The following is a 15,224-nucleotide window of genomic DNA, read 5'->3' on the forward strand; positions in this document are numbered from 1 at the left end:
ATTGTGGAGGGGATAACAAGTCCTGGATGAAGTTTTCTGTACCTTATTTAAAAAAAGTATCTTGTAAACTAGTCTCATCTTTGTGGAGACGCTATGGCCATACACATGCTTTGGTTGATGAGACCCAGTTGTTGGAGACCCAAAGCACATTTAATGTGTTATTGCATCAACAAGCCAAAAAATCAATGGAGTATTATAAATTTCAGTTATACCAATTTGCCAATAAAAGCAATAAAATGATGGCTAAATTATTGATACAACAGCAGAGAAGCACCCGTATAACTGCATTAATAGACTCTAAGGGTCCGGCGCCACAATTAACAACATTATGTGCTCTTTTTTGTAATCGATCTATGCCCCTCCCATGACATCTCTTGTGGCAGGGGATGTTTATTTGTCTGGTCTAGAGCTACTGGTCTTATCCAGGGGAGACAGGGCCAGGTTGGATGCACCTTTCACCTCTGAGGAGATTGAGTGGGCCATTCAGCAGAGTACCCTGGGCAAGTCCCCGGGCCCTGATGGATTAAGTAGTGAATTTTACAAGCTACTCCAGGCAAAGATTGCGCCTTTATTGTCCTTGGTCTTTAATGAAGCTGTTCAGGAAGGAACTTTGCCATGCCATCTGAATTTAACAAGTATAATAGTATTGTTAAAACCAGGTAAGGATGCCAATAGACTGAAATCATACCGGCCGATAGCGCTGTTAAATTTTGAGGCGAAACTATTCGCCAAAATTTTGGCCAACAGACTGGCCCTTGTGTTGTCCTCACTCAAATAGGATCATCAGGTTGGGTTTGTTAGGGGTCGGGCGGTAGCAAAAAATATGTGCCTTATCTTATCTATGCTAGAGAGGGCATCCCTTGATCGGCTTCCTTCTCTGCTGATTAGTTTCAATGTGGAGAAGGCATTCGACCAAGTGGCTTGGGCTTTTGATTTCACATTTTACATGGTTATCCCAGGACAAGCAGACAGTATATTCTCACTGATGGGTGACGTCACCGATGGAGCCCCGGTACGGACCTCTTTAAGAACTTAGAAAGTTCTCAATTACCCGAACCATGCATGCGCGAGTGCTTTCCCGCCTGATGAAGACGCACAGTCCTTCAGTTTCTTAGTTTCCGCGGAGCTAAGAAGTCGCGTTTCATGGACAGCAGAATTCCATAGCATACAACCTCAGCAGAATTCTTCAACGACTGGACTCTAAACTCTACAACTCTCCAGTTCATCGATGGGGCAACCCACAAGTAGACTTGTTTGCTATCTTTTCACAATCATCAGTTGCCCCAGTTTTGCTCCAGACTTTCCCACTTCTCTGTCTGACAGCAGCTGTTTTTTCTCCTGGATTGTTTATATATGCATTCCCTCCATTTCTTCTCTTGTTGAGCTTTTTATTCAAGCTCAAGAGAGAAGTAGCCACCATACCTCTCTTTTCTTCTTGGTGGCTCAAGCTACATGGGTTCTCCCTTCTCTTTCAACTCAGCTTCAGGGAACTCGTACCTCTTCTGATATTCCATACTTGGTTCAATCCGACTCAGAGGTCTCTGATTCATTCTAATCCGCACTGAATTCCATTGTCAGTTGCTTTTTCTCGGGCTGCGTCCTTCTCAGCCTATTTGTTATTTTCTGGATGTCTTCAGGAAACTAGCCACTTAACAATGTTTCCATTAAGAGTGGTCTTGGTTTTTCTTATTGGTGTATTTTTTATCTTCATGTCCTACATTCCTACATTGATAGATTCATCTCCTAAACAGAAGCCTCACTACTTACAAAGTTATATTTTCCCTCTGACTATTTCTCGTGTAATATGTTGTTCCCTCACTTTCTGAATTCCACAATTCAATGGTTGTCCAGTTTCATTCCTTGGGTTGCATACATGAGCAGTGTCTACGGTGAGCTGTCAAAGCTCAAGGTTAACAAAGCAATGGGGCCGGACAACCTGCACCCCAGGGTGCTTAGGGAGCTGAGTGATGTCTTGGCGGAGCCACTGTCCGCGCTCTTCAAACTCTCCCTTAGTACAGGCAGCGTCCCATTGGACAGGAGGACGGATAATGTCATTCCACTCCACAAGAAAGGCTCAAAGATGGAGACAGCAAACTACAGACCAGTGAGTCTAACATCGATAGTGAGCAAACTAATGGAAACTCTAATCAAACACCAATTAGATAAGATCCTGGATGAGGAGAATCTACGGGATCCCCGACAACATGGATTTACTAAAGGGAGATCCTGCCAATCCAACCTGATCAGCTTCTTTGACTGGGTGACGGGGAAGCTGGATATTGGGGAGTCCCTGGACATCGTGTACCTGGACTTTAGCAAAGCATTCGATAGCGTACCACACCGCAGATTGCTGAGCAAGATGAGTTCTATAGGATTAGGTGACACATTGACGCAATGGGTTGGGAACTGGCTTGGAGGTAGGCTTCAAAGGGTGGTGGTGAATGGCACCCCCTCCAAAATGACGGAGGTGATCAGTGGAGTGCCACAGGGCTCAGTCTTGGGCCCAATCCTATTCAACATCTTTATAAGGGACTTGGCAGAAGGGCTTCGAGGTAAAATAACATTATTCGCCGATGACGCCAAACTAAGTAATGTAGTGGGCAAATGCACAACAGACGAAGATTCAGTGCCCGACAACATGATGCACGACCTACTCCTACTGGAGCAATGGTCTAGGACATGGCAACTCAACTTCAATGCCAAAAAATGCAAAGTTATGCACCTGGGCAGCCAAAATCCATGCAAGTCTTATACCCTTAATGGCGAGATCCTAGCAATAACGGTAGCAGAACGAGACTTGGGGGTAATCGTCAGTGAGGACATGAAGTCTGCCAATCAAGTGGCGCAGGCTTCGTCCAAGGCAAGACAAATCATGGGCTGCATATGAAGGGGTTTCGTCAGTCGTAAGGCGGAAGTCATTATGCCATTGTATAGATCCATGGTGAGGCCCCACCTGGAATACTGTGTGCAATTCTGGAGGCCGCATTATCGCAAGGATTTGCTGAGACTGGAGTCGGTGCAGAGAATGGCCACCCGGATGGTCTCGGGACTCAAGGATCTTCCATACGAAGAACGGCTTGACAAATTACAGCTATACTCGCTCAAGGAGCGCAGAGAGAGGGGAGACATGATCGAGACGTTCAAGTATCTTACGGGCCGCATCGAGGCGGAGGAAGACATCTTCTTTTTCAGGGGTCCAACGACAACAAGAGGGCATCCGTGGAAAATCAGGTGCGGGAAACTACGAGGTGACACCAGGAAATTCTTTTTCACTGAAAGAGTGGTTGATCGCTGGAATAGTCTCCCACTACAGATGATTTAGGCCAGCAGCGTGCCTGATTTTAAGGCCAAATGGGATCGGCACATGGGATCTATTCACAGGGCAAAGGTAGGGGAGGGACATTAAGGTGGGCAGACTAGATGGGCCGTGGCCCTTATCTGCCGTCTATTTCTATGTTTCTATGAGACCTATATTACATACTTAAGATTCATATTTTCCTTTTATCTATTTCTTGTGTAATAAGTTGTACCCTCACTTCTTGCATTCTGTAATTCGCTGATTGTTCAGCTTTATTCTGTAAATTCGCCTTATTATCCAGCTCTATTCTGAAATTTGCAGATTGTCCAGCTTTATTCCTTGGTTGCATACATGAGATCTATATTACATACTTAAGATGCAAATTTTCGTTTTATCTATTTCTTGTGTTAATAAGTTGTACTCTCACTTCTTGTATTCTGTAATTCGCTGATCATTCGCCTTCTTCGATGTGAACCGCCTAGAAGTCATTTGACTATGGCGGTATAAAAGAATAAAGTTATTATTATTATTATTATTATTATTACATAGTGGAATTGCTGATGCATTCTTTCTACTTTTGTTGCTTTTAGTCTCGAGTCTATATTTCTCGGACTTCTTTCCAGTGCTATTGCATTTTTTCCCTTTCTCATTCGAGGGTCAACCTCTTACTGCTTCTCCTCTGGTTTCCAGATTCCTGACAGGGGTTTTTAATGTGTAACCACACCTCCTGTCGTTTGGGCCCTATTGTAGCCCTTTTTCACTTGGTTTTTAGGATTATGATAGGGGTTTTTCCCCTGTGAAACCACCTCTCTAGTCCCTTCATGTCGTTTGGGACCTTACTGTAGTTTTTTCCAGTTTGTTGAAGCCTTTTTTTGGCGGTTCATCTTTAGTTTCTTGCAAGTGTGTTTCCTTATTTTTCTCACCTCTGCCAGGAGGGTCGGTGAGTTACCTGTATTAGTAGCAGATTCATCCTTTGCAGTTTTTCATCATTCCAAAGAGGTTCTTCGTACCCATCCAAAGTTTCTTCTACGAGTTATCACTTTTCTTTTCACTCAGTCACTTGTTCTGCCTGTGTGTCTTTCTACACCTCATTCTCCTACTAGAGAAACTGCTTTGTTTACTTTGGACTGTATCTGGGCTTTGGCCTGCTACTTTGACCGGACAAAGCCTCAACGAACTTTTCTCTAACTTTTCATTTGATTTACAAAAGTTAGGTTATCCTTATTCAAGAGAATGTTTTACGCCCGGTTGGCTGTCTACATCTCGTTCTGCTATTCTCAGTCTGGCCTGGCACGAGACAGTTGTGTCACAGCCTACAGAGTTCGAGCTCTGGCAGCTTTTTGTTGCTTTCCTTAGATCTTCACCATTAAGGACCTCTGTAAAGCTGCCACCTGGTCCTCAGTTCATATCTTCACTTCTCATTATTGTCTGGATTCTTTCTCCAGATGGGATGGGCACTTTGGCCACTTTGTATTTCAAATTATATTTTCTTTGGCCAACACTCCCACCATCCCATCTCTGTTAGCTTGGAGGTCACCCATCAGTGAGAATATGCTGCCTGCTTGTCCTGGGATAAAGCACAGTTACTTACCGTAACAGGTGTTATCCAGGGACAGCAGGCAGATATTCTCACAACCCAGCCACCTCCCCGGGTTGGCTTCTTAGCTGGCTTATCTTAACTCATCAGGCGGGAAGGCACTCGCACATGCGCAGTTCAGGCAATTGAGAACTTTCTAAGTTCTTAAAGTGGTCCATACCAGGGCTCCGTTGGTGACATCACCATCAGTGAGAATATCTGCCTCCTGTCCCTGTCCTGTCCTGTACCTGTTACAGTAAGTAACTGTGCTTTATGGTTTGGGACCTTGGTTTATTCAAGCTGTCCGCACATTATATAAGAACCCTAGGGCCTCTCTCTGGATAAATGAAGTGCTTTCTGGCCAGATTTCCATTGAGAGGGGTACACATCAGGGGTGCCCCCTTTCCCCACTTTTGTTTATATTTACCCTAGATCCCTTGATAAAGGAGATCAGAGCAATCCAGAAATTCAGCGAATGATGATTGGGGCCCATCACATTAAAATTGCAGCTTTTGTGGATGATCTTGTGTATTTATCTTCACTGCCGATACTACTGGAAAGTTTCCATGAATATGGAGATTTTTCCAGTTTTAAATTAAATTATCTGAAATCTGAAACTCTGGCTCTCCTGAACTCTTTGGGAAACTTGGAGACCCCATTTTCCTCTTCGATGGGCCAGAGAATCTTTTCGTTATTTAGATATCAGACTGCCCATAGAAGTCAAATCCCTTTACCGTTTAAATGTTGGCGTTCTGTTTCAGGAGACTAAGGGTCTTTTGGAGAGTTGGCACAACCTTCCGCTATCCTTATTGGGATGTATAAATCTCTTTAGGATGGTCATCTTCTCCAAATGGTTTTATGTTCTGCAAATAGTTACTAATACTCTTGTTGAAGAAAGATGTAAGACTCCTCCAGAGACTATTGGCATCCTTTTGCTGGGATGATAAGAAAAGTAAGCTTTGTTGGGACTGTTTACAAGGCTCCTGATCGAGGGGTTGGTATTTCTTATTGTCCATGTCAGACCAGGCCAGATGGGTATGTTATGTTATGACCCTGTGTCAGTAGATGAAGATGAAAAAAAAGCTCAGACCTAACTTCATTCCCTATAAAGGGGGATGGTTCTACTGAGGCAGCCTTCAGAAGTGGCACCCGCCCACAGAGCAGCGCGCTTGTGCGCTGCTGGCCACGACATGCAGGTAATCAGCAGGCAGCAGCCCTGCAAAGCACCAGCGACCGGCCCAATTAGAGAAGTGTCCGGGCCCAGACATTAGCGTGCTTGTGCGCCACAGGCCCCGACAAACAGCAGGCAGCCGTCTACCGACCTCCAACATTTAAAGGTACCGCCGGGGTTTTTTTTGTGTGTGTGTGTATTTGCTTCATAAAGCGCACCCTTATTTCCGCCCACTTTTTTGGGGGGAAAAAGTGCATCTTATGGAACGAAAAATACGGTAATTCTGATTGGCCCAGGAAACTAGATCTAGTACGGCTTCAATGTCAGGTTCCAATTCTCATGAGGATCAATCTCATTTTGATTTTATGGCCTGGCTATTGAAAAGTCAAAGCTGAGATGCAGAGATATTCTGCTTATGTTATTACCACTCTTCTTGCTATGAAATATCTGTCTGAAGCATATGTGAGGGTTTGGAGGACATTTGAGAGTTGGTTTTCTCTGAGATCTGTATCTCCTTTTCACTCTTCTGTTGCCAATATCTTGGATTTTTTACAGGAAGGCTTTTGAAACAGCACGTTTTTGTTCTTGGTTGACATCAGAGACTACTTTTTCACCTAGAATTCCTATCTGCATATTGATATGGGTATGGGTAGAAAAAGGGTTAGAGGAACAATTTACCATGATATGTAACTGATTTTTGCATTTTGTTTAAGGGTTCACTAAACACATACAGGTTTTGTGACAATGTCTGGACATTTGTGCTGAATGACGTTGAGTTCCGAGAAGTTACAGATCTCGTGAAAGTAGATAAAGTGAAAATTGTAGCCTGTGATGGAAAAAGTAAGTCTAGAAGCACCTTTAGGAGTACGACTAATTTGTGTCATGTTCAAGAAAACTGTTCAGGGTTGCTAGAGAATATTAATTTAATTGATAGTTTTATGATTCATTTAGTTTCTCAAGTAGTATTACCCCTGGGGAAATTCTGTGCTACTGTGCATTGCACAATCTCTGCAAGTTCCTCCACCTCTCGGCACATCTCCAAAACTTAGTATTTCTCTTCCTCCCGGCAGGATCCCCACCAGTGCCATAAACTATTTCAAATATTTTACTTTATCTTAGTGCTTAATCTGTTAATAGCAGAGCAGGAGAAAAGTGACTACATGTCAGGCTGTGTCATCTTCCAGCACTCAAGGCTGACTAAAGTTCTTGAACTGTACATAGCGTATTGTATGGTTCAAATATTTCAGACTAAAGTGCAGGAGAAAGCTACGGCCTGATGTACAGCTGCTTTGCTCTTCCTCAACTGCTAACAGATTCAGCTCCAGTGTAAGGAAAACATTTTAGATTAGTTTATCCCATAGGAGAGAACATAAGAACATAAGCATCTCCTCTGCTGAGTCAGACCACAGGTCCATCGTGCCCAGCAGTCTGCTCCCGCAGCGGCCCACCAGGTCAATGACCTGTAAGTTATCTATTACTCTAAAGCATTTTGTACTGTATAGTACCCCTCTATTTGTACCCTTCAATCCCCTTTTCCTTCAGGAACTTGTCCAGGGAGTGTACTGCAGGGAGATAAGGAATTAAGAGCTAAGTTGTAGAAGGGGGAAGCTTTGAGAATTATGTACCTCAAGGGGGGAAGGTGTGCCATGTGTGAGGAGGAAGTGCAGATATGGGCTTTGCCTGGGGGCAAGAGAAAAATTTAGGCTGTGTTTTAGAGGGGGTAGAGTGGAAGAGAATAGATTTGCGCCTAGGGGTGGGGGATGAATGTGTGCCTTGGGGAGGAGGAAGAGGCCAAACTTGGGAGATGTTAGAAGAGGGAGTGGGAGGTGTGTACTTTAGGAGGGACTATTATTTGCTTGGGAGCAAAAGAGAACTGGGGGAGGGGGTGCCACAGCAGGATTCAGGAGAATAAGCTTTGAGGGAGGGGAAGGAGTGGTTGTGAGAAAGTTATGGTGCAGTGACTGCCAGGTGAAGGGGGATTGAAAGAGAGCTGTGGTGGAGTGAATGTCTAATGGGTTATGAGAGCTGTAGTTCTGTTTGTTCCTGGCAGGTTCTGAGAGAGTGTAATATCTGTTTGCAAGGATTAGGATTTGAGAGAGAGCTTAAGTTTTTTCCCACTCTTGATTTAGTTGGATTTATTTACCATCTGTTTGGAGAAATTTATCAAAGACAGTGCACAACAAGAATAAGCCAGGCCTAGGCAATAGGCCAGCCATTCCCAACCCAGTCCTCATAGCATACCTAGTCCCATCGGGTTTTGAGGATATTCACTGCCTCAATTGTAAGCACATCTAATTCATGAATATTCATTGTGGATGTCCTGAAAACCTGATGAGAGGTGCTCTGAGGATTGGAATGGGAATGGTTGCAATAGACAATTACAATAGTAAAGATATTCTAGTGATGTACACTAAGGCATAATATGCTACTTAAAACATATTAATAGATAGCATAGCATAGGATATAAGAAGAAATACCAGAGAGGTTGACCTTTTTTGTTTTAAATATCTATATCTAAGTGCAGAGATGGGAAAAATAAATTTTCCTCTAGAACAGTGATTTTCAAATCTGTTCTGGGCAACTGCCAGCAAGTCGAGTTTTCAGGTTATCCCTAATGAATACGCATGAGACAAATTTACATGCCTGTCACCTCCATTATATGGAATCTCTCTCATGAATATTCATTAGGGATGTCCTGAAAACCTGACTGGCTGGTGGTCTCCCAGAATAGGTTTGAGATCCACTTCTCTAGAAAACAGTTGTCCCCCAGTATATTGATATGTTCAGGTCTGGGATTTGTTGTAGCACTGTGAACTTGGAGTGATAAGAAATAGCAGATCTGCTGACATTTTCATTTTGATGTACTTTTTATTTCTTTCCCAGATACAGGCTCCAATACTGCAGAATGATTCCAAGAGTGGTTGGTTTGTACCAGAGTCTGCTGATGTTGGGCACTTTGAAACCGAATCAAGGATAGGACTGTTCATATTTATTCTAGTGGCACATGCAGGAGCTCACGTTGCTGGGGAACATCCAACATGTTACCCTTGAGAAGACGTAGATCTGTCTATAGTGTGTCATCAAGTCAACTTACTATATGCTGTTGAGTATAGGCCTGATTTACTAAAGCTGTTTTCCCATTCTGAATATATGAGGTAGGAGGGAAAAGCTTAGTACATTAGATCCTGTGGGCCAGAAACACTTAAAGGGCTTTTCCCATTTTGTAGCTATGGAAAAAGTGCTTGGTACATCTGGGCATACTGCTTTTTTTATTTTTGAATGACTGATGGAAAGAAATTGCCTTTTTTTGTTTATCAAAGTACAGTATCTTTAATAAACTTTTATTTAAAGATTGTCAGTTATAATTTAAAAAAGTGATTGTTTTATTAACAGTATTGAGACATGGGGAAGCACTGTGTTTCATGTTATAAAACAGCATCCATGCATTGAACACAGAATGGAGATTATCATCACTCTTGAAACTAAAATATCCAGCAAACTTTGGGCAAAGTGAAAGTAATTGGAAAGTTCAGGTTAGTATGGAGAAAAGCAAATAGTTAACAGAGAAACCAGTGAGGATAAATGGGGCCTGGGATGGCATGTGGAGGGCCAGGACCGGTCTTAGCAATTGTGGGGCCCAGTGCAAACCAATTCGGTGGCGTCTCACTGGCCTCTAGCCTAGCCCTGGCCTCTGTTGACAAGCGTCAAGTGCAAAGGTTCCCAAAAGGACATATTTCATTGGCTTTTATTAATTTCCAGAGAGTATTTCCTCCTCATGTCTCCCAGTGGTAGCTTACCTGGTCCAAATGAGTTTTGAAGTTCCTTTCTTGTTTCCCTGGCTCCTTCGGAGGAGCGGGGAGAGATCAGCAGTGGCCTGACAATCGGAGTAGGCTAAGCAAATGGGTTAATAGCTGAGCGCCAACGCCAGTGCACCAATGCTAGCCCAGACCCTGGATCAAGTTGGATTCAGAAGGCAAGTGGCAACAGCCCAATCTGATGTCCAAAAGTAGCTAATCACCGACCAGATTGGGCTGGGATTGCATTCACAATCTCAGCTTGCACTTCTTTGGACTCAACCATGTATTTTTCACAAGGCTGAGCTATGAAAGTGCAGCAGTGATTAGTCAAGAAGCCTTGTTTGCTTGGCATAAGCGGTCGGTGGCTCAGCTGTTTGGGGAGGCTAAAGTAGCTGGGGCTGGGCTGAGTCCTTAATTGTCTGAAAACATGCAGAAAGAAAGATCAGCAAAATAGTTGCAGACAATACATATCTTAATATCTAAATTAAGTAAAAGGTATCAAATGCTAAAGAATAAAGTGAGAGAAAAATAAGCAATAAAAACTTCTGTAAATGTATATTAGTCTCTTAGGCAACTGAATTAAAAATAGTGTCAGTAGATGATGCCTACACTTCTACAGAGGCGTGCAGCCAGTCAGTCTCCTTCTCTCTCACCTCTTCTACCTGCCTGCTGCCTCTCTCTCACACATATCTTTCCACCTTCCCTCTGATCTTCAAAGAGCTTATTGAGTTTACTGGCTTATGAGGATGGGAACTACAAGGTCAACAGGTTCTTCATCATCACACAGGTCTGCTATAAAGACAAGCACCTCAACACAACAGATTTTGCAACATCGTCTAAACCATGTCTGATGTTATGAAAAACTAAAATTTAAGTTTTGATGTTACCTCAGTAAAGCCAATACACATACTCATAAGAACATAAGAATAGCTTTACTGGGTCAGACCAATGGTCCATCAAGCCCAGTAGCTTGTTCTCATGGTGGCCAATCCTGGTCACTAATACCTGACCAAAACCCAAGGAGTAGCAATATTCCATGCTACCAATTCAGGGCAAGCAGTGGCTTCCCCCATGTCTTTCTCAATAACAGACTATGGACTATTCTTCCAGGAACTTGACCAAACCTTTCTTAAAACCAGCTATGCTATCCGTTCCTATCACATCCTCTGGCAATGCATTCCAGAGCTTAACTATTCTCTGAGCGAAAAAAAATTTCCTCCTATTGGTTTTAAAAGTGTTTCCCTGTAACTTCATCGAGTGTCCCCTAGTCTTTGTAATTTTTGACGGAGTGAAAAATCGATCCACTTGTGCCCATTCTACTTCACTCAGGATTATGTAGACTTCAATCATATCTCCCCTCAGCCGTCTCTTTTCTAAGCTGAAGAGCCCTAACCGTTTTAGTCTTTCTTCATACGAAAGGAGTTCCATCCCCTTTACCATCTTGGTCGCTCTTCTTTGAACCTTTTCTAGCGCCACTATATCTTTCTTGAGATAAGGAAACCACTGTAAAACGCTATGAACAAACTTGTATAAAAACACATTCAGAACCTTAATGTACCTTAACAGCACTACGAGTAACTCCCAAGATTAAAAAAGCAGCAACCTTATGCATAAAAAGGCATCACTGTAAATACTGTATTACCCCCATGCCTTAAAACCACAAAGCAAACATGACTTCAAAAAGATGTCTACACAGGCACTACATGCTAATAGAACACCACACCTTAGTCCAGCGATTCCCACACTGGATTCCACAGAACCCTAAGGATCCTCAAACTCTCTTCAGGGGTTTTTCAAGAAATTAGATTGTAGAATCTGCATGAACATAAATAAATGTTTACATAAATTGAGGGTTCCATGGTGTATGAAAAAAAATATTTTAAGGATTCTGCATAGGTAAATTTTGGAATTCATTGCCTTAGTCGCACACAAATCCCAGATTGACCCTGAACAAATATGAAATAAGGGACCACACATCAGTAATAGAGGTATGAAGGCAAGAAACTGAACTGGAAACCTCAGGAAAGGCTACATACAACAATAATACAGTAGTGAGAAAATACCAGATATGTGCATTTCTGAATACACAAATGGAGCTGTGGAGACAATGTGCTTGATGTAAAAAGTTTACTGACAGTAATTCTTCACAAAATTAAAAGCGATGCAGTCTAGATAAGGATAATTCATATAGCGCACAGCAAAAAGTTGTGATGCAGACCCAACACAGTCCATGTAGTGGTTGTAAATAACTGTCTTTTGGGGTTCAATTTGTGAATACCACAAAGTGTAAACATGCAATGAAGCATCCAAAAAATGTGTGAATAAAAGCACCGAGTGCTGACGGCGTTGAGTGCTATGCACGCCAAATTGCCTTTTAATTTTGTGAAAAATTACTAGCAATAAACTTTTTACACCAAATACATCGTTTCCACAGCTCCGTTTGTGTTTTTGGTTCTCCTTTGTTCTGTGGAACCGGCTGGTGTTTCCTTTGTTTTGGCATTTTCCAAAGCTGACATTCCAATTAATTCAGAATAAAATACTTTTTTCTGCCTATGTTGTCTGAGCATTTTATTTTTCTATTTGCTTTGGTCCCAGTATCTTTTCTGTTATTTTTCCTGTCTTTGTAGAGTCTCCTGTTTATCTATCCCTATTCCTCCCACCCACAGGTTCAATAGAGCAGCACCTCCTTTCCACCCTGACTCCAGCATTTCTCTTTCCCCCTACATCTGGCAGGTCCAGCATCCTCTTTCCTTCTCCTTTTTTAACTTTATTTTTATTGATATTTGTTACATTAATAACAAAAAAAACAGGAAAAATATAAAGTCATAAACAAATAGTCATACAAAATAAACAATAGTTTCATTCAAGTCCACATAATTGGAGCCGGACATTGCTGGATATTTAAAACAAAAGCTTAGAAAAGAAAATTGCTAACCTAATATCAGGCAAATAAGGTCTTTTCCATTTTTTTGTCACTAATTCTCTACAACCTAAGTATTAGTATCTGAATTTTTTAAAACAGGTTTGTCTTTCAAAAAGGTCTCCAATTGTAAGGGATCCACAAAAAAATATATAAGTAATGAGACATTTGCATGGGAATTTTATGAAGAAACTTGCTCCCACTGCCAAAACCTTAGATTTGAACAGTAGGAACTTTCCCAGTTCTAGTGCCTGTCTCATTCCTTCTTCCACCCTCTCCTGGTTCTGGCTTCTGTCCCCTTTCCTCCTCCCTTCCCAGTTCCAACGTCTGTCCCCTTCCATCATCTCCTGGTTCCAGTATCTGTCCCCTTCCACCATCTCCCAATTCTAGCATCCGTCTCCTTTTCCCCTGTCTTTTCCAGTTCCAGCGACTGTCCCCTTTCTTCTTCTACCCTTTCCTGGTTCCAGCTTCTGTCCCGTTTCCGCCCCTTCTCAATTCCAAAATGTATCTCCTACTCTCTCCTAGTTCCAGCGTCTGCCTCCTTTTCTCCTAGTTCCAGCGAATGTCTCCTCCCCTCCCCTCTCCTGGTTCCAGTGTCTGTCCCCTTCCCGCCTCCCAGTTCCAGCATCTGTGTCCTCTCATCCTTTCTTGGTTCTAGCATATGTCCCCTTTCCTCCACCCACTCTCTCCTGGTTCTATCCCTTTTCCTCCCCTTCATTAGTTCCATCCTCTCCCAGTTTCAGTATTCCCCTCCTCCCCATGATCCCTCTCACTTTGTCCCATTGTGCAAGTAGCGATACTGCATCGATTGAATCTGCCTGCTTTAAGCCTTCCCTAGGAAACATCCTGCCATTGTGAAAGCAGGAAGTTGCATCAGTGAGAACGGAACATGTCATAGGAAAGTCCTGAAGCCCCAAAGCAGGCTGATTTCAATTAATGCAGCACCGCTATCAATGAGAGGGGAAAATGAGGAACTGTGTGGAGGGAATGCTGGGAAGGGGTGTGTGTGAAAGAAAGTATAGAGAGAGAAACTGGAACTGGGATGGAGGTTGAAAGGTGCTGGACCCAGGGTGAGTGATGCAGGTTACCAGAGCTGCTTGGTGAAAGTTGGAGGCTTGTAGCTAGCCTCCCCAAGCCTCTTGTACCAGGCACCCATGACTAATTGGCCAGAACCCAAAGACTGGGAGTGACTGGTCTGGGTGGAATTTGTTTGCCATGACAATTTTCAAATAAACCTAAGCTGAGGGAATATTGGGTGGGAAAGGTTCCCAGATGAGGTCAGTGAGGTGAGAGAAATAGATGTCATGACAATGCTGTGCCAGCAGCCCCTGTCACCCCTGCCTAAGACGAGCCCTGTGGAGAACAGGATATGAAATGTGGACTGGATAGCCTCTGAGCCAATATTCTAATTGGGAATTTCTATTTAAGAATGCTGGACAGTTGGCATAGAATCACCTGGGGGGGGATCACTGCCTTGAGTTGTACAGTATAACGTCTTAAGTGCATATTTTGCATATCTTGATGACTTTTGCTTTAGAATTGATTTGTGATCTGAAAATGGAATTTGAATGAATATAGAGTAATTAAAGAGGTGCATTTTAAAACCTTTGAAGTACAAAAATTTGTTCTCTGGATAAATGCAAATTATTATTGTCAAGCAATCTATCCAGCATAAGAAGCTTTTATTCTACGGAATATCATATATGGTACTTTATGAATAAGATGCTTTTTCATGTACATTTTACACATCCTATGGTATATGTAATGGCAGTCTTTTCAGTATGAACTCATTTTTTTAAAACCATGTATTAAGAGGTTTTGGAACTCACCTTTTCAGTTGTGCCTGGGTTAAAATACTTTGTCTCTGGGAAGGCAGAGAAGTCCCACTACAAAAACTCCACTTAAACAGAAATAGAGCCGGAAGCTTAAATGGTGTGAAAACTTGTGTACACAGTGAAAGATTTTTTTTAAAATGTCTCAAATGTCTTTTTGTTTAAAAGGTTTGAGACATTTTTAAAAAATCCTTTCACTGATGTATGAGTGCACAAGTTTTCACACAAAGCTTCCACCTATATTTTGTTTAAGTGGAGATTTTGCAATGGGATACTCATATATTAGCTCTACAGATTTCAATATTTAATTTGACGTAAGGGCAGAGAAGTCCTTATTTCAGAGAGTTCACTGGGGGATGTGGTAAGTGCATACTAACAAAATCTATGGCTGTTATTCACATCCTTCTGCACTTTGATCTAGTAAGTAGGCTTGTTGCTAGATTGATATCCACATGTAGGGCTGGTTTACCTGCTGAAGGTGGCAGCCTTCCAGTAGTGTTGCTTTTATGGTTGGCATACTATGTAAGTTCAAAACAACAGAATTTAATTTAAAAAAATTTTGAAGCATATAAAGCTTTCACTGAATACACAAACATATTCTCAACAGCCCTTATACATCCTGGTTAATAT

General features: G+C 42.3%; 1 protein-coding gene across 7 annotated transcripts in view; it reads left to right on the forward strand.

Annotated features, from left to right (window-relative positions):
• Positions 1-9,403, forward strand: part of GTF2A2 (general transcription factor IIA subunit 2) — a 28,786-nt gene extending 19,383 nt beyond the window's left edge. For all 7 annotated transcript variants that reach the window (XM_033920656.1, XM_033920654.1, XM_033920659.1 and 4 more), the window contains 2 exons: positions 6,759-6,885; positions 8,929-9,403. In XM_033920656.1, coding sequence (XP_033776547.1) covers positions 6,759-6,885; positions 8,929-8,954 — 153 coding nt within the window. In that variant the 3' untranslated portion in view covers positions 8,955-9,403. The remainder of the gene's footprint in view (positions 1-6,758; positions 6,886-8,928) is intronic.
• Positions 9,404-15,224: the final 5,821 nt, after the last annotated feature.

This window comes from Geotrypetes seraphini, chromosome 14 (assembly GCF_902459505.1).
Source record: "Geotrypetes seraphini chromosome 14, aGeoSer1.1, whole genome shotgun sequence".
NCBI classification, from domain to species: Eukaryota; Metazoa; Chordata; class Amphibia; order Gymnophiona; family Dermophiidae; genus Geotrypetes; species Geotrypetes seraphini.